This window comes from Schistocerca nitens, chromosome 2 (genome assembly GCF_023898315.1).
Source record: "Schistocerca nitens isolate TAMUIC-IGC-003100 chromosome 2, iqSchNite1.1, whole genome shotgun sequence".
Taxonomy (NCBI): Eukaryota; Metazoa; Arthropoda; class Insecta; order Orthoptera; family Acrididae; genus Schistocerca; species Schistocerca nitens.
This window is the reverse complement of record NC_064615.1, coordinates 1,025,338,343-1,025,365,907: the sequence shown is the minus strand read 5'-3', so window position 1 is coordinate 1,025,365,907 and position 27,565 is coordinate 1,025,338,343. Positions and strand designations below refer to the sequence as shown.

Below are 27,565 nucleotides of genomic sequence, written 5' to 3'. Positions count from 1 at the left end.
TTGCGATTTGCGGTGGTTGTGTTAATTATGCGGCTAAATGTCTCACTAGTTGTGCATGGAAGGATGATTTGTTGGCGAAAAGCGTGAATTCCGGGACAGGAGATGAGAAACGGCGTACTAAAATTATATACGTTTTATCAACAAATGAAGCAGGTACAAAAACCTGCTGGCAATTTACTATCAACTGCGATCTTTCTGGTGAAGCCCCAAAGGAATACCTTTACGTGCTCCATTGATTATCCATCGTGGATAGCAAAGCTGTTTACTGCTTAAAAATGTTGATGTTCGCTGACGTATTTAAATTAGCACCAGAAGAAGAGATATGAGTTGGAACGAGCATGTGAGAACAGTGGTAGGAAAGGCGAATGGTCGACTTCAGTTTACTGGGAGAGTTTTAGGAAAGAGTGGTTCACCTGTAAAGGAAACGCTGTTGCGACCCATTCTTGAGTACTGCTCGAGTGTTTGGGATCCGTACCAGGTTCGAATTGAAGGAAGACGTCGAAGCAATTCAGATGCGGGCTGCCAGATTTGTTATGGGTAGGTTCGAACAACATGAACTGTTACGGAGTTGCTTCGGGAACTTAAATGGGATTCCCTGGAGGGAAAGCGACGTCCTTTTCGAGAAAAACTATCGATAAAATTTTGAGAACCGGCATCGGAAGCTGATTGCTGAACGATTCTATTGCCACCAACATGCAAAGCGCCTAAGGATCACTAAGAAAAGATACGAGAAATTAGGACTCATACGGAGGCATATAGACAGTCTTTTTCCCTCGCTCTATTTCCGAGTGGAAATCAGAGCGTTTCGAGATGTTTTACCTCATACCTGGACCGAAGCACAGAAAATTAAATTTGTTGTTGGATTCTGCTATGGGCTACGGACATGGCGGAACCTTGCCTCTGTATGAACAGTTCGTGAGAGCTTTTCTGGATAAATATTGGTCTGAGGCCGTACAAGAGAGGCTCAGACGAGAAGTATTCAACCCAGCTCCATTGAATAGCAAACATGGAAGCTTAAGGGACTATTTTGAAAAATATTTCAATGAAACCAGATACTAGACGAACCCGGTATCTCAAGTAACGTGCTAAAAATGTTAAAGAACCATCTTGCTGCGTACGTTAGGGAAAACCTCATTACCATTCCGGAACACGACACCGAATACTTACTGTCTGTACTGGAATCAATAGATTTGATATGCGAAGAGAGGCCATTACAAGCCAATCCTGTTAATATGCAGACAGTGCCACAAAGACTTACGGACCAACAAGTAAACAATTCTATTCTACATTGGAAATTCCAGAACAGAAGGTAGTGCAAGTACCTGATGGGCAGAGTTAGTGAATGGGATCATTAAGTGTACAAAATATAAAAAAAAATATGCAAAGAAAAAATCTGTACTTATCCCTTACAATAATATGATTTTTGCATTGATATATCCTACGCTATACGGAAGTAACCATTGTGGCACGAGAGAGAAAAGTGCATAGAAAATAAAACGGATGTAATTAATAGCGCAAGTTATTTAGGACGCTAAATGTAGGAAATCTACGCTCATGCGACAGGTGCAAATGATGGATAGCATCTGCCCAATGTCTTCAACGTTTTATTTCGCCACTTAAGGACAAAAAAATGGACCAGTAAAATCAGAAAACGTAATTACGGTACTACACCAAAGCAGCAGAGCTTACAGATAAGTCTTCGAGAATAAATAGGTTTTGCAAAGAAAATAAACTGTTTCCAAAGCCAGGAAGCTAAACAAAATATCCATCTGTAATTTTTATTCTAGGTTAATAACCCTACCGCGGAAGTGGGCACGGTTCCGGGTAAAGATTGAGTTTTCCTAAAAGAGAATACACTCCTGGAAATGGAAAAAAGAACACATTGACACCGGTGTGTCAGACCCACCATACCTGCTCCGGACACTGCGAGAGGGCTGTACAAGCAATGATCACACGCACAGCACAGCGGACACACCAGGAACCGCGGTGTTGGCCGTCGAATGGCGCTAGCTGCGCAGCATTTGTGCACCGCCGCCGTCAGTGTCAGCCAGTTTGCCGTGGCATACGGAGCTCCATCGCAGTCTTTAACACTGGTAGCATGCCGCGACAGCGTGGACGTGAACCGTATGTGCAGTTGACGGACTTTGAGCGAGGGCGTATAGTGGGCACGCGGGAGGCCGGGTGGACGGACCGCCGAATTGCTCAACACGTGGGGCGTGAGGTCTCCACAGTACATCGATGTTGTCGCCAGTGGTCGGCGGAAGGTGCACGTGCCCGTCGACCTGGGACCGGACCGCAGCGACGCACTGATGCACGCCAAGACCGTAGGATCCTACGCAGTGCCGTAGGGGACCGCACCGCCACTTCCCAGCAAATTAGGGACACTGTTGCTCCTGGGGTATCGGCGAGGACCATTCGCAACCGTCTCCATGAAGCTGGGCTACGGTCCCGCACACCGTTAGGCCGTCTTCCGCTCACGCCCCAACATCGTGCAGCCCGCCTCCAGTGGTGTCGCGACAGGCGTGAATGGAGGGATGAATGGAGACGTGTCGTCTTCAGCGATGAGAGTCGCTTCTGCCTTGGTGCCAATGATGGTCGTATGCGTGTTTGGCGCCGTGCAGGTGAGCGCCACAATCAGGACTGCATACGACCGAGGCACACAGGGCCAACACCCGGCATCATGGTGTGGGGAGCGATCTCCTACACTGGCCGTACACCACTGGTGATCGTCGAGGGGACATTGAATAGTGCACGGTACATCCAAACCGTCATCGAACCCATCGTTCTACCATTCCTAGACCGGCAAGGGAACTTGCTGTTCCAACAGGACAATGCACGTCCGCATGTATCCCGTGCCACCCAACGTGCTCTAGAAGGTGTAAGTCAACTACCCTGGCCAGCAAGATCTCCGGATCTGTCCCCCATTGAGCATGTTTGGGACTGGATGAAGCGTCGTCTCACGCGGTCTGCACGTCCAGCACGAACGCTGGTCCAACTGAGGCGCCAGGTGGAAATGGCATGGCAAGCCGTTCCACAGGACTACATCCAGCATCTCTACGATCGTCTCCATGGGAGAATAGCAGCCTGCATTGCTGCGAAAGGTGGATATACACTGTACTAGTGCCGACATTGTGCATGCTCTGTTGCCTGTGTCTATGTGCCTGTGGTTCTATCAGTGTGATCATGTGATGTATCTGACCCCAGGAATGTGTCAATAAAGTTTCCCCTTCCTGGGACAATGAATTCACGGTGTTCTTATTTCAATTTCCAGGAGTGTATAATGCTTTCCATGTCGCTGTTGTTTCCTTGGAAACAGAATGTCAATCACAACTGCTAGGTACACGTTTCACATTTCTTCTAAACTTTGATTGATTGTTAGTACAGAAAACTACAAGACCTCCTTCTTCTGATGTTTGCATACCTTAGGGCAATAGAAAGAAATGTTTCAACAATTGACCTTCTATTGGAATATACGATTTTCGCACTATGTTGTTTCCTTATTTGGTGCTCTGGCTCTGTATGAAGAATTCAGAGTACAGATTATTTTATACTGGTAGACAACTTCATGGACTAAGGATTTTACGCCGGCCGAAGTGGCCGTGCGGTTCTAGGCGCTACCGTCTGGAAGCGAGCGACCGCTACGTTCGCAGTTTCGAATCCTGCCTCGGGCATGGATGTGTGTGATGTCCTTAGGTTAGTTACGTTTAAGTAGTTCTAAGTTCTAGGGGACTGATGACCTCAGAAGTTAAGTCCCATAGTGCTCAGAGCCATTTGAACCATTAAGGATTTTATTCTATTAAAATAAAGAAGTATATCTCTAATCTAAAAGGCTATAGATTGTACAAAACAAAAATGGAAGACGGCTTCTGGATAAAAATACAGTAATATTATGTTCAATCCTTGTTAAGGGATACATGATCGTATGCCTAATCTGAAAAGCCAATAAAAAGAAAGTCTGTGATGATATGCTGCTAGAACTATGTATTTCATATTTTAATGGTAAAGGTGGCTGTGATGGTTGGATGATTATGGAAATCGATAGTAACTGTAATAGGATTACATAGTTCGTCTTAGTAGTTTTAACCCTTCCTCCTTTTTCTCACTGCTATGAAGAATCCTAAATTTGTATATCAACATTTGTATATATTCAGTGAAAGGTTGAAAGAGAATGCAGAATGGTCAAATTTGAAATTATCATAACAGGCTTCGAAAAAAATGTGGTATGAAGGAAACTACATTGGGAACAGAGTTTACGTAGCAACGTACTTCAGCACAACATGATAAACCGTAATAAGTGATTCATTCTAATGCAATTACTAGAATTCTCGATAAGTTGGCATCGGCAGTATAATGAAATATTTTACTAAAAGCAAACACTCCCACGAGAGAAAATATAAATACTGCAAGACGTTGAAATGTGTAATTTTTTGCACAAATTTTCATCCTAATTGCACAACAGAGTGATCCTTTAGACCATTTGAGGATTGCCCAGAAAGCAACGCACCGCACTTTTTTTCTCAGCCGAAAACTATACTACGAATGCGAAACGTTATGTATGTATTAGTTGAAGACCCCTGAGTGAGCGCGCCAAGCTTCCATCACTTCCGACAGATAGCGTAGCTACAGGACAATTTCAAAATGACGTCTGTAGGTGACGTACTTTACAAGCAACGTGCCGTCATTGAATTTCTCTCTGCAGAGAAAGAAACTGTGGAGAATATTCAGAAACGCTTGTGCAAAGTCTGTGGAGCATCTTCTGTCGACAGAAGTACAATTAGTAACTGGTCACGGAGGGTGAGGTCATTAGAAGGCTGTTCGGCGGATATCCACGATTTTCAGCGGTCGGGGAGACCATCCGTGGCTGTCACACCTACATGTTGCAGCGAGCTGATGTTTGGGACACTAAAGGATGCCACTCGTGGAAGACATTTTAAGGACAATGAGGAGGTGATTCACACAGTGGAGAACCAGGGCAAGGATTGGTACCGACAGGGCATACAGGCCCTCGTTTCGGGCTGGGGAAGGTCATAGAATGAGATGGAGATTACGTGGAAAACATAGTGTGTGTAGCTAAACCACAATTCTTTCGTGTGGGTAATGCTCATTATGTCCAATACAGAATTGTTGAAGAAAAAAATGTGGAATATTACTTTCTGGGCAACCCTCGTATTTAGAACGATGATAAATTCTGATTTCCAATCTTGTAGATAATCTTTGTGACATGGAAAACTGCCTGGAAATAACTGTTTTTGAGCGGTGCATATTGTAATAGTAGCAGAATCGTGCTCTTTGTTCCAAAATTGTAGCGATAGAGGAAGTACGCTGTAGAAATAGTGCCTACTGTGTTAGATCTATGACTGAAGTCTACAGGAGTTTTGTTTGCGTGGGTCAGGGCCGTGCCGAGATATTGGGGAATGAGCAGACCGACCACTTTGTGAACACACAACATGGAATGGGTCACAGTAGTAATAAATTCTAGCTAGCAGTTTTATAGGTTTGTTAAGACACGGTAACAGCGAATGGAACAAGAAATGAATGATTCAAGTTTTGTACAAGAATTTCGGTTGCAAATATTCCTTCCGCTACAGAACGTATAACGTTACTTGAAGAATGAGACGTAAAGCTTAAAACACAAGATAGAAGTTTCGCTCATCCTTGGTGCCGAAAGGAACAACCATGCAATACCGTCAGCGCAGTATGTAAATACTGAATGAGTGGGAACGACTGATGCCTCTAAAATGAAGGGAATCGTACAAATTGATCCTGTATATTCAGACACTACACTCATGCTCATAAATTAAGAATAATGCTGATACACGGTGAAACAACGCTCTGGTGGGCGGTTTGCGGGTTTAAATCCCCTCGGGGTATGACCAAGCGGTGCATTTGACCTGCGGTCGTCGCACGGTGGCGCTGGCAACAGTCCACATACGCAGAGGTGTGTTGGTGCATGCCAGAGTACGGTGCAGAGAGTTAAGTGTGCAGACGTATTCAGACGTGCTAATGGTGACTGTGTGTTGAAAATCGCCCAAAGAACACATATTTATGACGTGTTGAGGGGTAGAATACTAGGGCGACTGGAGGCTGGTCAAACACAGCAGGTTGTAGCACGGGCCCTCCGTGTGCCACAAAGTGTGATCTCAAGACTATGGCAACGATTCCAGCAGACAGGGAACGTGTCCAGGCGCTACAGTACGGGATGTCTACAGTGTATAACACCACAAGAAGACCGATATCTCACCATCAGTGCCCACAGACGGCCATGGATTACTGCAGGTATCCTTGCTCGGGTCCTTACCGCAACTAATGGACCAGATGTCTCCAGACACACAGTCTACAGACGACTGAACAGATATGGTTTATTAGCCCGGAGACCTGCAAGGTGTATTCCACTGATCCCTGGTCACAGGAGAGCCCGTATAGCTTGGTGTCAAGAACACATTACATGATCATTGGAACTGTGGTCAAAGGTTATGTTCACGGATGAGTGCAGGTTCAGTCTGAACAGTGATTCACGACGGATTTTCATCTGGCGTGAACCAGGAAACAGATACCAACCCCTTAATGTGCCCGAAAGGGACCTGTATGGAGGTTGTGGTTTGATGGTGTGGGGTGGGATTATGATTGGTGCACGTACACCCCTGCATGTCTTTGACAGAGGAACTGTATCAGGTCAGGTTTATCGGGACGTCATTTTGCAACAGTATGTCCGCCTTTTCAGGGGTGCAGGGGGTCTCACCTTCCTCCTGATGGATGATAACGCTCGGCCCCACCGAGCAGCCATCGTGGAGGAGTACCTTGAAGCAGAAGATATTAGTCGAATGGAGTGGCCTGCCTGTTCTCCAGACCTAAACCCCGTCAAGCACATCTGGGATGCTCTCGGTCGACGTATCGCTGAACGTCTTCAAACCCCTACGACACTTCAGGAGCTGCGACAGGCACTGGTGCAAGAATGAGACACTATTCCGCAGCAGCTGCTCGACCACCTGATCCAGAGTATGCCAACCCGTTGTGCGGCCTGTGTACGTGTGCTTGGTGATCATATCCCATATTGATGTCGGGGTACATGCGCAGGAAACAATGACGTTTTGTAGCACATGTGTTTCGGGATGGTTTTCTCAACTTATCACCAATACCGTGGACTTACAGATCTGTGTCGTGTGTGTTCCCTATGTGCCTATGCTATTAGCGACAGTTTTGTGTAGTGCCACGTTGTGTGGCACAATATTCTGCAATCACCCTTAATTTATGAGCATGAGTGTATTAACAAAACAATAAACTAAATGCATTTATATCTGGAAAGACACTGTGATGTCCAATGAAAGTTTGGAATGATTCTAGCTTTACTTTCAAGAGAACTGTTTTCTGTTTCAAGAACTGCATACAGTGAGCTTAGGAGTGAACGAGCATTACTTACCTCGTCTTGGAGCTCTAGGCTGCAAAGGCTGAAGTTCCACACACTCCTCTCCAAGTCCCATCGACCACATTGTCGCCTGATGCCGCTGTGTGTCGGCCTCAACACGATGTCCACGTATGATTCGTAGTCAATGGAAGTCCTGATAACCTAAAAAAGGAATATTGCATATTTTCCATAACGATATCCGATTTAAGGTTTTATCATCAGTATCAGAAAAAATTATATGCCTTCCACTAACATTTTTACTTTCTGTTAACCTGTCAGCATTCCGAGTACTTTCATGCTGTCTTCCTTGCAGATGGACATGCAGTAATCAGATGCAGGTATAGTAATCGAAAAATATTTTTTTTTTCTGTCGCATCCAACACTTTACATTCACTAACGCTTTTAAAACTGCAACACCTTGAAGGATCGGTCAGAGTGATCCTATCTCGAGGAACGCGCGAAGCGATCTAATAACAGAAAATGATTCAGGTGGCAGAGACATGGCTACTAGTAGCCACATCAATACACTGCCTTGTGTCCAAAACTAAAGCGCTTCAATAGCAGAACATTATTTAGATGGCAGAGATTTCCTTCAAGTAGCCACAACAGTATATTGCTTTGAGTAACTAGAAACATTAGTGTTATGCAAAACTAATTTACTGAAGAACCTTCGAACAGACCCTAATGTGAAGGAAAGAGCCAACGTACTTCGTTGACACTAACTGGCACTCGAGTCTATATTTACGTCTATGCAAAAAAGGCTAGTCGCCTGTCAAATTAGTGCTCATTTGGTGATGTGTGAGTGGAACCAGTGTCTAGAAGAGGATCACTATCAAGTGCCTACTGGACTAATAGGCACGAAGATGGCGTGGTTGACTCTCGTGTCGTCTACATAGCTCTGTCGGACTGCATAGCTAATGCGAATGACTAGAAAAACAAACCTATAAAGTTCGCATAAAGCATCAGTAGCGTCCTGCTTGAGGTAGTCACGTTGTGTAAATATGTGCAATTAACATAGGGAAGCTATATGAACTGGAGCGAACTTGTCAAGATTATGGTAGAAAAGGCGAATGTCGACTTCAGTTTATAGGGAGAAGTTTAGGAAAGAGTAGTTCACCTGTAAAGGAGACCGCATAAGGACGTTAGTGCGACCAATTCTTGAGTACTGCTCGAGTGTTTAGGATCCGCACTGGATCGCATTGAAAGAGGACATCGCAGCAATTCAGAGGCGGGCTGCTAGACTTGTTACTGCTGGGTTCAATCAGCATGCAAGTGTTACGGATATGCTTCAGCAGTTCAGATGGGTCTCTGTGGAGGGAAGAAGACATTTATTTCGAAGAACACAACTGAGAAAGTTGAGAGAACCGACATCTGAATCTGACTGCAGAACGATCATACTGCCACCAACACACATTTGGCGTAGGGACCACTAAGGTAAGAGACGAGAAATTAGTGCTCATACAGAGGCATACAGATAGTTGCTTTCCCTGGCTCTATCTGCGAGTAGAACAGGAAAGGAAACGATTAATATTAGTACAGGGTACACTCCGCCACGCACCATATGGTGGCTTGTGAAATGTGTACGTAGATTTGGCTGTAGAATAAAATCCACTCGATTATACAAGCACGTGAAGCTTTCGACCAAGTGCAACGTGGCCATTGTGTAGTTGAATGACTATTAATGGGGTGCTAGTAGGCTACTACATTGTCACGTAGAAAAAGGTGTAATTAGATGAATGACGGACACTAACTTCACTTAACGAAGGTTTATTCAGCTCTTGCACATACAAGAGCGCGGAGTGAACTGCCTCCGGCTAGAACACATACAGTATATATACAGTTACAGAAGATTCCAGTACAATGATTCTTAACATTTGTCGATACTTCTATAATGTACTCGAACCATATATAGAAAGTAAAATTATACAGCCCAGGTGGGTTCAGAACTCACGCCCTCCACGCAACAGTTTATTATCATAACCACTAAAACACTGTGACTGTGCTACTTAGCTTCTTCTGCGACAATACACTCTATCTGCCGGCTGTGGCCACAGCATTAGCATATATAGGCATATATTGACTCAGTGTTGGCCGCACTTGCTCGAACCTTGCAATCGGTGCATTCCACATTGTGCTAAACATCAAGTCAGCGTTTCCATTAAGGGCTTTACTGGTGATTTTAATTTTGATGGCCTCTTCAGTTACACATCTCAAGAAGCTGTTAGAGGATAAGAAAGACTGATTGGTAAATACTGATGACTTTTCATTAACTCTTAATCCCGAGGTGGCTTCGGGTTCAAATTTTCAAATATAATTTTATCTTCTTTATCAACATGTTGTATGATTGCATAGTCAGTGTCTTTATGTTCTAATATCTCAGCAACATCTATCGCTTTAAACCAAGGATTATTCTGTTCATCAGTAATCACAAATTCTTGCTTACCGTTATATGTAAGCTTATTGTTGAACACGTCTGTGATTAATTCCATCCATACAGTATAAAATATATTTAATAAAAGTGTTTAGCTAGGTTTCAGTAATTCCTTAAGAGTGTGTCATTATAAATTACAATTTCTGTTTCATGAAACGTGTATTGTACTAAAAACCCCATATATGAAATAAAAAATACGTAGTAGAATTGTTAGTGACAGTAAGAAACATTAAGAGTGTAACTATTTTATCTATACAGTTATCTAATCCACAGGAACATGAAAGAGGATTCATTTATTAATGTTGTTGTCATTGTTGTTGTGGTCTTCAAAAAAATGGTTCAATTGGCTCTGAGCACTATGGGACTTAACTGCTGTGGTCATCAGTCCCCTAGAACTTAGAACTACTTAAACCTAACTAACCTAAGGACATCACACACATCCATGCCCGAGGCAGGATTCGAACCTGCGACCGTAGCAGTCGCGCGGTTCCAGACTGAGCGCCTAGAACCGCTAGACTACCGCGGCCGGCTGTGGTCTTCAGTCCTGAGACTGGTTTGATGCAGCTCTCCAAGCTACTCTATCCTGTGCAAGCTTCTTCATCTCCCAGTATCTACTGCAACCTACATCCTTCTCAATCTGCTTAATGTATTCATCTCTTGGTCTCCCTCTACGATTTTTACCCTCCACGCTGCCCTCCAATACTAAATTGGTGATCTCTTGATGCTTCAGAACATGTCCTACCAACCGATCCCTTCTTCTAGTCAAGTTGTGCCACAAACTCCTCTTCTCCCCAATTCTATTCAGTTACCACCTCATTAGTTACGTGATCTACCCATCTAATCTTCACCATTCTTCAGTAGCACCACATTTCGAAAGTTTCTATTCTCTTCTTGTCCAAACTATTTATCGTCCATGTTTCACTTCCATACATGGCTACACTCCATACAAATACTTTCAGAAACCACTTCCTGACACTTAAATCTATACTCGATGTTAACAAATTTCTCTTCTTCAGAAACACTTTCCTTGCCACTGCCAGTCTACATTTTATATCCTTTCTGCTTCGACCATCATCAGTTATTTTGCTCCCCAAATAGCAAATCTCATCTATTACTTCAAGTGTCTCATTTCCTAATCTAATTCTGTCAGCATTACCCGACTTAATTCGACTACATTCCATTATCTTCGTTTTGCTTTTGTTGATGTTCATCTTATATCCTCCTTTCAAGACACTATCCATTCCGTTCAACTGCTCTTCCAAGTACTTTGCTCTCTCTGACAGAATTACAAATTCATTGGCGAACCTCAAAGTTTTTATTTCTTCTCCATGGGTTTTAATACCTATTCCGAATTTTTCTTTTGTTTCCTTTACTGCTTGCTCAATATACAGACTGAATAACATTAGGGAGAGGCTACAATCCTGTCTCACTCCCTTGCCAACCACTGTTTCCCTTTCATGTCAACTCTTATAACAGCCATCTGGTTTCCATACAAATTGTAAATAACCTTTCTCTCCCTGTGTTTTACCCCTGCCACCTTTAGAATTTGAAAGAGAGTATTCCAGTCAGCATTGTCAAAAGTTTTCTCTAAGTCTACAAATGCTAGAAACGTAGGTTTGCCTTCCTTAATATATTTTCTAAGATAAGTCTTAGGGTCAGTATTGCCTCACATGTTCCGGTATTTCTACAGAATCCAAACTGATCTTCCCCGAGGTCAGTTTCTACCAGTTTTTCCATTCGTCTGTAAGGAATTAGCGATAGTATTTTGCAGCCGTGGCTTATTAAACTGATAGTTCGGTAATTTTTACATCTGTCACCACCTGCTTTCCTTGGGATTGGAATTATTATATTCTTCTTGAAGTCTGAGGGTATTTCGCCTGTCTCATACATCTTGCTCACCAGATGGTAGAGTTTTGTCAGGACTGGCTCTCCTAAGGCCGTCAGTAGTTCTAATGGAATGCTGTCTACTCCTGGGGCCTTGTTACAACTCAGGTCTTTCAGTGCTCTGTCAAACTCTTCACGCAGTATCATATCTCCCATTTCATCTTACTCTACATCCTCTTCCATTTCCATAATATTGTCCTCAAGTACATCGCCATTGTACAGACCCTCTATATACTCCTTCCACCTTCCTGCTTTCAGTTCTTTGCTTAGAACTGGGTTTCCATATGAGCTCTTGATATTCATACAAGTGGTTCTCTTTTCTCCAAAGGTCTCTTTAATTTTCGTGTAGTGAGATAAGCCTTTACATTCTTACATTTGTCCTCTAGCCATTTATTAATATAGCCATTTATTAATATAAATTTTTATTTAGAATTGGGAAAGTACTCCACTGGGTGACTAAAAAAATTAAATCCTTTTTCTAAATCTTCTAATTTTTCTTGCATCATTAACATTTTTGATCTAGTTAGAAAATAACCTGCTAAATGATATACAGTTTCACCACAATGAAGATAATGATCACATTATTTTGCCAAATATTGAAATGTTCTTTATATGGATTAATGTTATCTCCTTGATAAATTTATATATATTCATCATCAGTGTTTCCAAATTTTTTCTCGAAATGTTCTCTAATTTTTATTTCTTCCATAATATAATGATGCTTTTTAGTTCATATCTTTTGGGATTTGTTGTTATTAATTGCAACAAGTTTGGAATTTCCATTTATTTATTGAATAACAGTTTTAATTAAACTAATGAAACATTTTCTCAATAATAAAAGTGTAAAAATGCGAAGTAGAGAAGACAACTGATAATTTTTATACAAATGTGTACAAAGGATAACCACTCAAATATTTGTAAAGAATGTGATAAAATACCATATATATATATATGGTATATATATATATATATATATATATATATATATATATATATATATATATATATATATATATTGATAGAGTTCCTTGTCTATGTAGAAAACATATTGTACCTACATATTATAAGGATAATTTAAAAACAATTTCACGTGATGACCACTCCAAAACATTGCGAGCCATGGAAAATGATGAGTTTGATAATCTAACAAAAATGTATTGGTTGTCAAGAAATTTAAGATTTTAGTTGTTTTTACTTAAATCCCCCATTTATGCGCAAGCACTCAAGTAGATGCCAGACTTCTCTTCAGGATTATTATAAACAATGATGGAAGTTAAATAAAATTAATAGATTTCGAAAGATGCACAATAAGCAGATTGTAAAAAAATATATAGGCTCTGAAGAAATTTTTACTATAACCATACATGTATGGGTAAGCTCTGAAGTAGATTCAAGACTTGTAAACTAGATGATAGGCAAAAAAGAAGAATAGTGTATAAGTGTAAGTTAAATATGTTCTCAAAACACATTCACTTCAGCCAAACAAAGTAAAGTAACTGAAAACGAATTTTTTTCAAAAGCCTAATGTTTTTTTATCCTTAATAAATGGCTGAGACTGATTATTGCAGAAAGAATAATTTAAGAGTAAACAGCAAATTGATGATTTAATTAATTTAGTTACTTAACATAATTTGCCACCACCTAGAAGGACCTCCATTTTTCACAAACCTGAAGAAAAATTTTATTGAGTAAAAGAGACAGTAATGGATGCTTCATTGAGAAAATTTACAGTTATTCAACTTCGCAATTCTTGCAGAAGGAATCATTTACAAGCATATAGCAGATTTCTGCAGGTGATTTAATTAATTTAATTGTTTCAAATAATTCACCTGTTCCTAGTGGTAATGCTGATAATTTGAAGGTATCAGAACTCAAAGCTAGAGCTAAAAATCTCGGTATTAGACGATACAGTAAATTAATTAATTTGACAGTGCTACAGTAACTTCAATTTAATACACAATTATTCCAAAAGACTAGGTTAAGGCCAAATTGTGTACCTAAGATAAATAATTTTTACAGATTTCATAATGATGTTACTGGAAAGCTTGACCACCTAGAGAAGAAAAGATAGTGAGATTATTTATTTTCTTCTGCACATTCCACGGTGAGGAAAGAAGTTTTATTCGAACTTGGGTAACTGATGAAATAAAGTTGGCTGTGGAAAATGGATACAACATTTTATATACATATGAAGAATGAGATTTTAGAAATAAAAGCAACATATTATTTAAAAATTCTGTGAAAGATTTTACAAAAATAAAATTAGAAACCAGTCCTCATAATTTTGAAACTGACAAAGAGTATAGCAGAACAGTTAAATAAAAAATGGATATTGACTTAAATTCCGACAGAATGAAGGCAAATCCAGTAAAACCAGCTGCTGCTAAGAAATGTCTTAATTCATTATGGAGGACATTTCGGCAAAGGAAGAGTTTGAGTAAAATGGGATATATAACAAATTTACAACAATTTTATCAGATACAATTGAATGACCAGTTAGATAACACAGACATAAATTTTATTGATGACCACATGGTTCAGATGAATTTCAATGTCAAGGATTATTATAAGAAAAATAACACAGCTACAAATATTTTTATAGCAGCATTCACTACTTGAATGCTCAGCTTACATTGTATGCTATGCTAGACAAACTAGCAAAAAAATTTTATATATTTTGACACCGATTCTGTAGTATATATTGATGAAGGCAAATCAGTTTAGAAAAAGGTTGTTTGTTTGGTGAATGGACAGATGAGTTATGAGATAATAAATGGACTACAAATTGGGCTTTGACTGGCCGTAAAAGGTATTATTATGAGAAAAATGATAAGAGCAGTATGATGAAGGTAAAGGGCTCTACCTTAAACTATAAAAATATTCAAAACATGAATGGTGAATCTGTGATAAGATTAATCAAGAGTGAAGTGAAAGAAAAGGTACAATTCAAATACAATCAGATAACAAGTGATGCTAATACTAAAAATCTAGTCAAACACTTTCTCAATAAATTCTCATTTGAGTATGATAAAAGATTAGTTCAACAAAATTATTATAGGGTGCCTTATAAATATTAAAAGTTTTCTATCTCTTCTACTGTAAGAAAAAATTCAGAACTGTCTCTTCTATAAATATAATATAAATTTGTTAGTTGATTTTATTGTATTCTCTATTATCCAAATCTTTGGTTACAGAATGAGAAATTTTTGAAAATAATGAATAAAGTTTAATATTATTTTGTAATATTTTTGGTGTATTATTTATTGTTAAATTATAATTCGCTGTTTGTTTTAAAGTCATAAAAAGGAGAGATTATGAGTTTTCTATTATCACTTTCATCATAACTGTCAAATCTGATTTTGTGTTCTTCTTCTCCACAAATCTGCTTTAATACTTCAATATGTCAGTATGATCCTGACTTCTCAAATGTTGTCTAGTTAAAGATGGTTTAAAATATTCATTGCAATATTACATCAAAATTTTTTCTCTCGTGGGTTATTATTTCTCTCAACAAAAATGTCAAATTTAAATTCATCCCACACATTAGTCATATTTATAAGATTAAAAATTATTATTATTATTAAATTTTGTTCTATGTAAATGGATACTTTACAGAAGAAGTTTAATAACTAGAGCAATTCCAAATGTTTAAAAAGATTAGTGAGCTAGAAATAAATGAATTGTATTACATTATGGTTTGTGAATATTTAAAACCTAGATATGGGGAAAAAGTTTGTATGAAACTCGACAGTTAGTTTAAAATTATTTTACCAAACAAATATAACAAATTAATTATCAGCTGGGATTTTCAGTTTCTTGAAGGAGGTAATATTAAACTAACATATAAGGGAGTGAAGAAATTTTAAAATAATGATAATGAGTTTCATGATCTGGAGTTTATTGTATGTGAATAAATTATTTTATTTTGTGAGTATTGTAGGTAGGTTACCTCCAAGATCTTTGAACCTACCCACTTACTACTCTTGTGTATGGTATTTAATAGTGTTGCAGATCGCATAGAACTTACTGGTAAGGGCAGCTGAATCACCATGTATATGCTTTTAAACAGTGTTGCACCATTCATTTCCCTTTGCCTCCATGTCAAGGAAGTATATATTTACATATTTACCAATGTGTATATAATGCCACCCTTACTCGAATTATAGTAGGAAATTCATTTTCTGGTATCTTGAGTGTTTGGGGCATTTGATAGTATCATTCACTTACAACATACCAAGTCAGGAAACCACACACATCTTAGTACAGAATGGGTATATGAATGCCATCATTGGTGAACAGAGTGGAAAAAATGAAGCATTTTAAGACCCTGTCCACATAGATCTTCCACATTCATGGAAATGTTAGATCCCATTGTGGTAACTGCAACCGAGCATCATGTGTTGCTGAGGGACAGGGTGAACAAAAGTCAAATGCAATGGCCTATGCAGACATTGGATACAACTACGTCACAGTCACAACAATCTATGTAGCCTCACATTTAATCAGATAAGCAGAGAGATTTTAGAGCTCGACTTTAGGCAATGTAATCAACACATTTTCTACGCAAAATTACCAATTATGCTCGCCCTAAAAAAATTAAGAAAATAGAATCTGTTAATTGTTCTTGATTTATGTTATGAACTTACATTTTAAAGAGATGCTGTGATGTGTGTAGGGTCCAGAAACTGAAAATATCTTTTAGCACACTTTTATCAATATGAACACATTTTCAGCAACTATATTACGTGCACTACAAAAAATTAAAAATGCGAATTTCGTTAATTGTTGTTGACTTTTACTAACAATGTACTAATTACTACTAACTGATTTAAACACTTTGATTAAGTTTAACTGAAAAATTTGAAATATTTATGTTATACAGTAGAAGAATTCATTGATAACAATAAATATTTTTTCAAAATTTTCGAATCGAAAGGCAATGATTAGATTACAACTTTTTCCAAGGCTGGGCATAAAGCACCATCTCCCTTCCTCCTCCCTCTCCCTTTGTAATGCGTGGGTTACTATCAAATGTCGCAACAGAAAACTGTCCATATCAGTGGAGTACGGAATATAAAAGTCCTCTTGAAACAAAAGCCTGTACAGTTGCTTCCCTAACTTGCATATCTGTATTTGTATGGGCTATGGTCAGTAGGTCACTTACTCATCACAGATGATAGATAGGCTATGGGTGCTGCCTTTTTGCAAGTGCACAGATTTTTCTTTTTATCCAAACATGTTTCAGCGCCTCTGTGCCAACATCAGTGGCGTTTTTGTTTAATGAAAAACGTGATTTACATTATTCCTGCAAAACCACATAATGTAAAATCATGTTTTCAATAAACAAAAAACCCACTGATGATGGCTCAGGAGTCCTGAAACACGTTTGGGTAAAAATAAAAAGCAGTGTGTATGCAAAATCGCGGAACCCATATTCTAAAATTTCACTGCAAATGCGGAGAGAAAGGACAAGAGCTGCAGATCTAAATGGCGAATATATCGTCACAGATTTCCAGAAACCGCTATTGACGCTTCCTGTGATCTGTTTTTCAGATCTCGTGGATGGAGAACATTCATGATGACATCCAAGTCTTCTTTGACACCATGCCACGCAGTTAAGAGGCACTGATAACAGAATGTGCTCGATTGCTCCGTAGAACACTAAAATGAACGCCTGAGACCATGTAGTATACCTGAACACCAATGACGTCACTGTTAAGGGTGTAGCCGTGCTGTTGGAAGACCTCACCGACACCTGTCCGCTGGAAGAACGTGACTGCCAGCCACGCAGCCGGCGCTCCAGCTGCCACCAACACCGCAGCTGACACGTCCATGTCAGAGGTCAGCGAGGCCGCAGAGCTTTCGTTCTGAGGACACGAAAGTTAAGTGCCTGGATGTATCTCCTACCTAGTAAACATAAAACTCTATTAGTAACGATCTTACAATATTGTTTCCTATCGCTGCTGAGATGGGACAATCGAGTACAGTGGAATAGTGGTTAAGACTCTTATTTGGTAGGATGGTTATTTAATCCAAACGTAAGTTTACTGTGATTCCCCTAAATTATTTAGGAAATAAATGATGGCTGCGTTCAAGAGGCATGGCCGATTAAATTTCCACATCCTTTGGAATCCAAGCTAGTGCTTCGGCCCTAATAACCTTTGTCATCGACAGTCGTTAAACCCTAATCATCCTTACCTCGACGGGAAAATCTAGCAATTGAAGGACTTCCTGAATAGTAAGAAGCGTAAGACAACTTCTTACTACAAAAGCAGTCTGTTATGATAACTGAGTGACTGTATATGTTACAACGTAATGAATTTTCGCTCTGCAATGAAGTATATGCCCCGGGTTCCCGGGTTCGATTCCCGGCGGGGTCAGAGATTTTCTCTGCCTCGTGATGGCTGGGTGTTGTGTGCTGTCCTTAGGTTAGTTAGGTTTAAGTAGTTCTAAGTTCTAGGGGACTCATGACCAAAGATGTTAAGTCCCATAGTGCTCAGAGCCATTTGAACCATTTTTGAAGTATATGCTGCTCTGGAAGTTTCCAGGCAGATTAAAACTGTGAGCCGGACCGGCAGCCGAAGTTCGAACCTTCGCCTTTCACAGGCAACAGGAAAGTGCTCTATTGACTCAGCTGTACAGGCACAACTCATGATCTGCCTTCACAGCTGCACTTCCATCAGTACCTCGTCTCGAACTTCCCAAACAGCAAAGGGGTTCTTCGCGCTCTATGGAGACTGTAGGGAGACAGCCTGTGGCATTGTCTCCAGGCTGTAGAGGTGGGTTAGAAGTCGTGTTTGGATAGCTTAGTCTGTAGAAAGGCAAAATTAACACTGTTCAGTGCGCACGCGTTTAATTTCGGTTAATTCCTGCGGATTTGGAATCCCTCTGGCCGCAAGAGCACATGGAGCGTTACTGTCGCCGGTAGAGGGCAGGTGGAAGGAGAAGGTAGTTTAGGACTACGGCGACTTGGAGAAAAGGGGCAGTGCGACACGGGCGGCGAAGAGCGCAAGTGAAGCGGCGAGTTGTTGTGGCCAAGGGTCGGCCGTGATCCGTCGGCAAGGGCAGTGCCTTTGCTCAGTGCGAGTGTGACGGGGCCGAGCGTTGGTCACAACCGGGAACATTTCTCGTTAAAAGCTCATACTAAAAGGAAAAACGAAAGAAAAATTTTATGCCTCAGTAGTCAAGTCAGTTTCCTGCATAACTTTCGTACTTTTCTGCATTTGTAGTATGTTTAATTTTTACTAAATAATTAATGAGTTGTTTCTGTGTTACGGGATACGTGATTGTATCTCGTGATGACTGTGGTCTCGTTAAAGATGCCTGTACACCATGACTGAAATTTTGAATGAAGGTTTCTAGTACTGCGGTGTTAGTAAAGAAGGAGGAATTATTGCTACTGGCATTGCCTGTGCCCCTGCCTCTATCATCATAAATTGGAACCATATTTGTCACTCATTTTGGCTACTTCGAAGGCAATTGTGTTTTGATAATTACTGGCAATAGCCGATGGTTGATATATGTGACGTATTCATTTGATCGTCTGTTTTTCTGTTTGTAATGTAGATGTATTTTTGCTTCATTTAATATTCTTTACTAAAAGGAAGTGACTTTATACTGTTGCCGCTACGAGGTGTTTGCTATCAGTTGTGTTACTGAAATTTAGTCTTTTCAGTTCTGGAGAGAATTTGTTAATGTTATTTTAGGATTTTTGCTTTTTAAAAATAAATTCATTAGTGTTTTTAGAAACGTTAGTAAATTCATTATGGACCAAGTGAGGTGGCGCAGTGGCTAGACACTGGACTCGCATTCGGGAGGACGACGGTTCAATCCCGCGTCCGGCCATCCTGATTTAGGTTTTCCGTGATTTCCCTAAATCACTCCAGGCAAATGCTGGGATGGTTCCTCTGAAAGGGCACGGCCGACTTCCTTCCCCATCCTTCCCTAATCCGATGAGACCGATGACCACGCTGTCTGGTCTCCTTCTCCAAACTACCAACCAACCAACCTAAATTCATTATGGCTCAGTAACTTTCCACTCAACACCAGCTCCCTACAGAATTTCAATGGCAGCAGAGCGTGGTTGTAAATGAATGTGCAGGGTTTTGATCCTGCCTAGTGGCAGGAGTAAAATTTTATGATTAAATTTGTATGAACCATGTTGGATATTTTTGGTTTTAGGTGTATTTGGTAACGAAGGTGGATCATGGATGCGAGACCAGTGACCAGAATCTCTTATTTGACAAAACAACAAATTATATAAAATTACAATGAAATGAAAACCCTTAGATGCATACAGGCGTTGATATAAGTCAACAGGCACAGTTGAAAATGTGTGACCCGACTGGGACTCGAACCTAGGATCTCCTGCTTACATGGCAGACTCTCTATCCCTCTTTGCTTTTCTTTTTTTTTTGTGTGTGATCTCATTTTGTTTGTTTTCGTTCATTCTATTTGTTCAGGGCGGACGTCCTATGACGCAGGTTCAAGTTCATCGTTCAGCGATTAACTCCGTTTTTTTTTTTTTTTTTTTTTTATGACAGAGGGCTTCTAACCCTCTGACCGAACACGCTGAGCTACCGTGCCACCGAGGACACAGAGGAATAGTGCGACTGCAGGGACGTATCTTTGGCACGCCTCCCGTGAGACCCACATTCGCAACTGATTGTCCCGCACTATATTCATAGTTCCCCTGCCCATTACACTCATTACTCGTGGCTTTACTGTCGATACCCTTAAGAGGTGGGGCACTGTTTGTGTATCGGCACAGAAGAAGATGGTCAAATCGCCTGTGAACCTAAACTATATACCGGGTGATCAAAAAGTCAGTATAAATTTGAAAACTGAATAAATCACGGAATAATGTAGATAGAGAGGTACAAATTGACACACATGCTTGGAATGACATGGGGTCTTTTAGAACAAAAAAAAAAAAAAAAAATACAAAAGTTCAAAAAAACTCCGACACATGGCGCTTCATCTGATCAGAATAGCAATAATTAGCATAACAAACTAAGACAAAGCAAAGATGATGTTCTTTACAGGAATTGCTCCATATGTCCACCATCATTCCTCAGCAATAGCTGTAGTCGAGGAATAATGTTGTGAACAGCACTGTAAAGCGTGTCCGGAGTTATGGTGAGGAATTGGCGTCGGATGTTGTCTTTCAGCATCCCTAGAGATGTCGGTCGATCACGATACTCTTGCGACTTCAGGTAACCCCAAAGCCAATAATCGCACGGACTGAGGTCTGGGGACCGGGAGGCCAAGCACGACGAAAGTTGCTGCTGAGCACACGTTCATCACCAAACGATGCGCGCAAGAGATCTTTCACGCGTCTAGCAATCTGGGGTGCAGCGCCATCCTGCATAAACATCGTAGTTTTCAGCAGGTGTTTATCAGCCAGGCTGGGGATGATGCGATTCCGTAACATATCGGCGTACCTCTCACCTGTCACGGTAGCAGTTACAAAACCAGAATCATGCATTTCCTCGAAGAAAAAAGGCCCGATAACGGTAGATGTGGTAAATCCAACCCATACCGTGACTTTCTCGTCGTGCAATGGAGTTTCCACGACAGTTATCGGATTTTGGGTAGTCCAAATTCTGCAGTTGTGGATGTTGACAGACCCTCGGAGCGTGAAATGAACTTCGTCGGTCCACAACACGTTACTCAACCAATCGTCATCTTTCGCCATCTTTTGAAACGCCCACACCGCATATGCCCTCCGCTTGACTAAATCGCCAGGTAACAGTTCATGATGCCGATGGATTTTATACGGATAGGGTCGGAGGGTACGCCTAAGTGCCAACCAAACAGTAGTGTATGAAATGCCGATGCGACGTGCGACTGCACGAGCGCTGACTTCCCCGTGCATAGACGAACCCGCTACAGTCTCCATTTCTTCCTGAACTGTCTCAGCAGCATTACGCCTTGTGCTCGGTCGGCCACTACGGGGTCTATTGTCTAAACAACCCGTGGCTTCGAACTTCGAAATCATTCTCTCCACAGCTGCATTTATCAACGGACCTTTACCTGTTCGAATTACCTTCCTATGGCGATAGGATCGTAACGCTGAACTAGCACATTCCCCATTCTAATAATACAGCTTCACTCAAAGCGCCTTTTCAGGTTACGTCAACATGCTGCGACTGCTGGTGCATCTGATTCTCTCTCTCATTACAACTCCTTTTGTACACAATTGTCATGCGCAGTCACTAACGTTTTGCTGTCCACAGCCATCTGCCGGACATTTTGTGAACTTCGTTTTTTTTTGGTTCTAATAAAACTCCACGTCATTCCAAGCATGTGTGTCAATTTTTACCTCTCTATCTACATTATTCCGTGGTTTATTAAGTTTTCAGATTTATACTGACTTTTTGATCACCCGGTATATATATACACTATTGGCCATTAAAATTGCTACACCAAGAAGAAATGCAGATAATAAACGGGTATTCATTGGACAAATATATTATACTAGAACTGACATGTGATTACATTTTCACGCAATTTGAGTGCATAGATCCGTAGAAATCAGTACCCAGAACAACCAGAACAACCACCTTGATACGCCCGGGCATTGAGTCAAACAGAGCTTGGATCGCGTGTACAGGTACAGCTGCCCATACAGCTTCAACACGATACCACAGTTCATCAAGAGTAGTGACTGGCGTATTGTGACGAGCCAGTGCTACTGGGTATTAGATGTACCGGTGTGTACAGCGATCTGGACCACCACTTCTGAAGGTCTCGCTGTATGGTGGTACAACACGCATTGTGTGGTTTTCATGAGCAATAAGAAGGGGGGAAATGATGTTTATGTTGAGCTCTATTCCAATTTTATGTACAGGTTCCGGAACTCTCTGAACCGAGGTGGTGCAAAACTTTTTTTGATGAGTGTATGTTCTAAAATTCTGCTGCATATCGACGTTAATGATATGGGCCTGTAAGGTAGTGGAATACTCCTATTGCGTTTCTTAAATATTGATCTGACTTTGCAGCTTTCCGGTCTTTGGGTATGGATCTTCCTTCGAGCGCTTGTGTAGGATTGTTAAGTATGGAGTTACTATATTAGTATACTCTGAAACGAACATAATTGGTATACAGTGTGGACCGGGAGACTTGCTTTTATTAACTGATTTAAGTTGTTTCGTTACTCCGAGGATATCTACTTCTAAGTTACTCATGTTCGCATTACTTCGTCTTCTTTGGCGAAGGAATTTCGGAAGGCTGTGTTTAGTAACTCTACTTTTGCAGAACTGTCATCGATAGTATTTCCGTTGCTTTCGCGCTGAGAAGGCATTGATTGTGTCTTGCCGCTAGCACACTTTACATACGATCAGAATCTCTTTGGATGTTCTGCCAGGTATCGAGACAAAGTTTCATTGAGGAAACTGTTATAAACATCACGCATTGAAGACCGAGTTAAATTTAGAGTTTGTGTAAAAGATCGCCATTCTTGGAGATTTTGTGTTGGTTTAAAGTTCGTATGCTTTTTTCGTCGTCCCTGTAATAATGTTCTGACTCGTTTTGTGTACCAAGGTGGATCAGCTCCGTCGTTGGTTAATTTATTTGGTATAAATCTCTCTACTGCTGCCGATACATTTCTTGAATTCAAGCCACATCTGGTCTACATTACCGGTACATTATTAATTTTGAAGGAGTTGAGATTGTCTCTCAGGAAGGCGACAAGTTAATTTTTATCTGCTTTTTTGAATAGATATATTTTTCGTTATTTTTCGGAGGATTTGGGAGTCCCAATTGGCAGTCTCGCCACGAAAACCCTGTGTTGACTAATCCCTGTCTCCGCGTTGATGCTCGTTATTAGCTCAGGATTATTATTCGCTAATATGTCAATTGTATTTTCACAGCCGTTTACTGTTCGAATGAGCTGATGCAATAAGTGCTCGAAATAATTTTCAGAGAATTGGTTTAGCACAATTTCGGACGATGTTTTATGCGTACCTCCGGATTGAAACACGGATTTTCGCCAACATATCGAGGGAAAATTGATGTCACAAGCCCCTTAAGGCACATAGTACATCAAGTCTAATAGGAAAAGAATAAACCGATTAGTTCCATTTGCCAAAGCTGGAGGAAGTGTGTAATATTCAAATTTTGACACCGTCCTGTAGCATAGTTACAGTAAGAAGATCATTCTGTTGGATGTAGCCTACAAGTAGTCTCTAGCCCAAGGGATATGCAAAATACTTGCTGCTACCTTTGAGTCACCAGCAGAACACGATGTACAGACCCCGGAAAAAGCCCGCGTTTATGCGCGTCATTTGGAGCGTATTAGGTAGCGCGTGGAGTCGCATGCGTACCAACAGCCGCCAGGGATCGCATATACACTGCTGGCCACCGTAAATGCAACACCAAGAAAGACAAGAGGTAGCACAACAAAATTTATTTTGTAGATAACGTGTTGACCAAGTATCAAATGATTACGTTTACAGAAGTCTGTGACATGTGGTTCCTGCCAGAATCAGTAGCCAGAGTAGCCGCCATTGTTGGAGATCACAGCTGCCACACGTCTCGGCATTGAGTCAAAGAGACGTTGGATGTGTTCCTGGGGTACAGCAGCCCAAGCAGCTTCCACACGTTGCCAAAGATCATCTGGTGTGGCAGCTGGGGATGTAATCTGGGTCACTCGTTGAGCAACCATGGACCACATGTTTTCTATCGGCGAAAGATCCGGAGAGCGAGCCGGCCAGGGAAGCAGTTCAATCTGGTTATTGACGAAGAACCTTTGGACAATGCGTGCCACGTGTGGTCGCGCATTATCCTGTTGAAATATGGCTGTGGCCGAGCCCTGAAGGTAAGGAAGGACAACTGGCTCCAGCACCTCGGATATGTAGCGCCGGCTATTTAAAGTACCGGCCATGCGTACTAGAGGCGTGCGAGAGTAATATACAATACCGCCCCATACCATAATACCCGGTGCAAGACCAGTGTGGTGGTGCATAATGCAGCTGTCCAGCATCCTCTCTCCACGGTGTCTCCACACTCGAATCCGACCATCGTGGTGCTGCAGACAGAAGCGTGCCTCGTCAGTAAAGACAACGTCATTCCATTCTGCCGTCCACATCCGTCTGTCATCACACCATTGGCGACGGAGACGTCTGTGGTTCTGCGTCAATGGTAGACGACGCAATGGACGTCTTGTAGACAGACCACTCTGCTGTAAACGGCGTCGAATGGTACGCGCAGACACTGGATGATGCGTTACAGACGCAATGTGCTGTGCTATGGTTCGGGATGTCACTGAGCGATCCGCCACTGCCATGCGCACAATTTGCCTATCAGCACGTGCAGTGGTGCACCGAGGTGAATGCGATCGACCACGTTGGTCCGTCGTACCCTCCTGCATCCAACTGTCACATATCCGCATTACAGTTGTTTGGTTTCGTCCAACACGACTAGCGATTTCTCTGTATGGTAATCCACAATCTCGGTAAGCCACTATCCTTCCTCTGTCGAACTCGGATACTTGATCAAAAGATGTTCGCTGTTGTCTACGAGGCATAACTGATCGTCTTGTGAAACAACCACAAGGTAAACACACGTGCCGAACGTACACTCGTCGAAATCGCCAAGCCTTAAATGGCGCTATGAGGTGGCGCCACAGGCGCGCGTGATGTGCGTCTGTGCTGAAATTCTAATCAGTTGCATATCTCATCGCTGCAAACTCATGACGTAATTTTCACGTGATTCGGATGCTTCCTTCAGGGTGTTGCATTTACGGTGGCCAGCAGTGTATTAGTCCGATGAAAGAGTAGATATAGACCCGTAGTCAGCTGATGCTTAAAAGAAACAATTCGTAGTTTTGTGCACAGTAACATTATCCCTGTCAACTGAGAGACTGCCTCTGGAAGACATCTGTCTATGTCAATGAGATATTCTGAAAAATGATGCATGTAGGAAAATTTTGCTTGTACTGCCGTCTTACCAACGAGGAAATCGCGTCACTTGGGCGCTGGCGTGCGGGCAATCAACGTCCAGTCCGTAAAACAGGATTATAACCAACGTGGACCCGCCGCTGTTGTTGTGTCCGAAGACTGGTTTGATGCAGCTCTCCATGCTACTCGATCCTGTGCAGAGCTCTTCATCTCCAAATAACTACTTAGTCTACAACCTTCTGGATCTGCTCACTGTATTCATCTCTTGGTTTTCTGCTACGATATTTAACACTCCCCCCACCCCCCACCTCCCACCCCCCACCCCCCCCAACTCGTTCCCAGCGGCGATAAGTTCACTAAAAGTGGACTAAACAGTGACATAAAATTCTATTTACTCATTATGTGAAGAGACGCCTTGAAGAAATCATCCAGTTTAATATTTCAGATTGTCTGTGAAAGATAATAGTTCTTTCAAACACTGCTACCTGATGGCACTGAAATTCCGTTGCGAAGCAGAATAAATGGTAGAGAAGTGCTTGAACATGCTGTGGAAAGACAGTTCACTATACTTTCTTTCCTGAGACGTGTGATTGTGGTAAAGATGTAAAAACAGTCGCTTCAAATCATGTTTCACTTTCGGAATATTGTCACAGACAGATATTCTAAAATAATGAAAACTATTGTAAAAACATGTAGCACAGATACATTGTAAGCACTGGTAGACGGAAGTTGCTTAAACTTTCAAAATAAATGCTGATTTGTGTGTACCGCTATGTCTTTTCTTAGCCAATTATTCCTCCGGAAAGTTTTTCTGTGCCGCGTAACGTAAAAGCTGCTTTTTTTTTTAATTTAGATAGAATTCCGATGCTGCACATTTCAGCAGAGCTCGAAAATAAAGCATGTAATCGCCTTGAAGGTAAGCTGTGTTTAAAGTAATATTGCTGAAGAATGTTTAAAGCTTGTATTCCTCCTCTTCAGTGCGTCACCCGTAGTAAACAAGGAATGTTTTTACGTCTGCATTGGGATACCACACTGGAAAAACGCAACGTCAACTTCCAGTTCAGTTGCAGCTGTACCTGTGCCAGCACTCAGTCTGTGACGTCAAGAGAGGTAGCTACAAGCTTTCTTCAGCGTAGATCTCGGCCAGAATATAGGTAGATCGCTCTACTTCTTTTAGCATTTGGTGCATTAACCAGTGTGCTAAATTTATTATTTGTAAGGTTTTCTGTCACAGTTGCACAAAAGCTTTACTGGTTGCTAGTTCAGAACGATTACGTACATTTTCTGATCTTTGGCCGCATCTCTGATGTTTGACAGTAACGTAATTCCAATGGAACCTTCCAAAGACTGGTCATACACAAGGTCAACGTAACCAATGTTAAAATTCAAAAGACTTCGTCATGCATCAGGTTAACGTAACCAACGTTAACATTTGTATTGTTAACTAGTGTGCGAACAAGTATTCAGAATGTTCCATTGGAGCCGGCCGGTGTGGCCGAGCGGTTCTAGGCTCGACAGTCTGGAACCGCGCGACCGCTACGGTCGCAGGTTCGAATCCTGCCTCGGGCATGGATGTGTGTGATGTCCTTAGGTTAGTGAGGTTTAAGTAGTTCTAAGTTCTAGGGGCCTGATGACCTCAGAAGTTAAGTCCCATAGTCCTCAGAGCCATTTTTTTTTTTTTTTTTTGTTCCATTGGACTTACTTTACAGTCAGACATTGGAGACGCAGGTAATGGTTTGAAAATGAACGAAATCGTTCGAAACCAGTGACTACAAATTATTGTATGCAACTATGTCAAAAAACTAAATACATAATAAATAAATTGCACTGTTGGTCGTTTATACTAACACAATGTTGGAATTACACAGACTGGTGAATTAGTGTAATGCAGTGCAGTGGAGAAAAATAGCAACATACAGAATAGGTACAATAGCTCGAATAATCACT

General features: G+C 41.2%; 1 protein-coding gene across 1 annotated transcript in view; it reads right to left on the bottom strand.

The window, feature by feature from the left end:
- LOC126234771 (adhesion G-protein coupled receptor G4-like) overlaps positions 1 to 27,565 on the bottom strand; it is a 218,133-nt gene that overhangs the window by 99,033 nt on the left and 91,535 nt on the right. Inside the window, exons 6-7 of the mRNA XM_049943521.1 lie at positions 17,411 to 17,584; positions 7,418 to 7,564 (exon numbers count right to left, since the gene is read on the bottom strand). Of these exons, the coding sequence (XP_049799478.1) occupies positions 7,418 to 7,564; positions 17,411 to 17,584 (321 nt within the window). The remainder of the gene's footprint in view (positions 1 to 7,417; positions 7,565 to 17,410; positions 17,585 to 27,565) is intronic.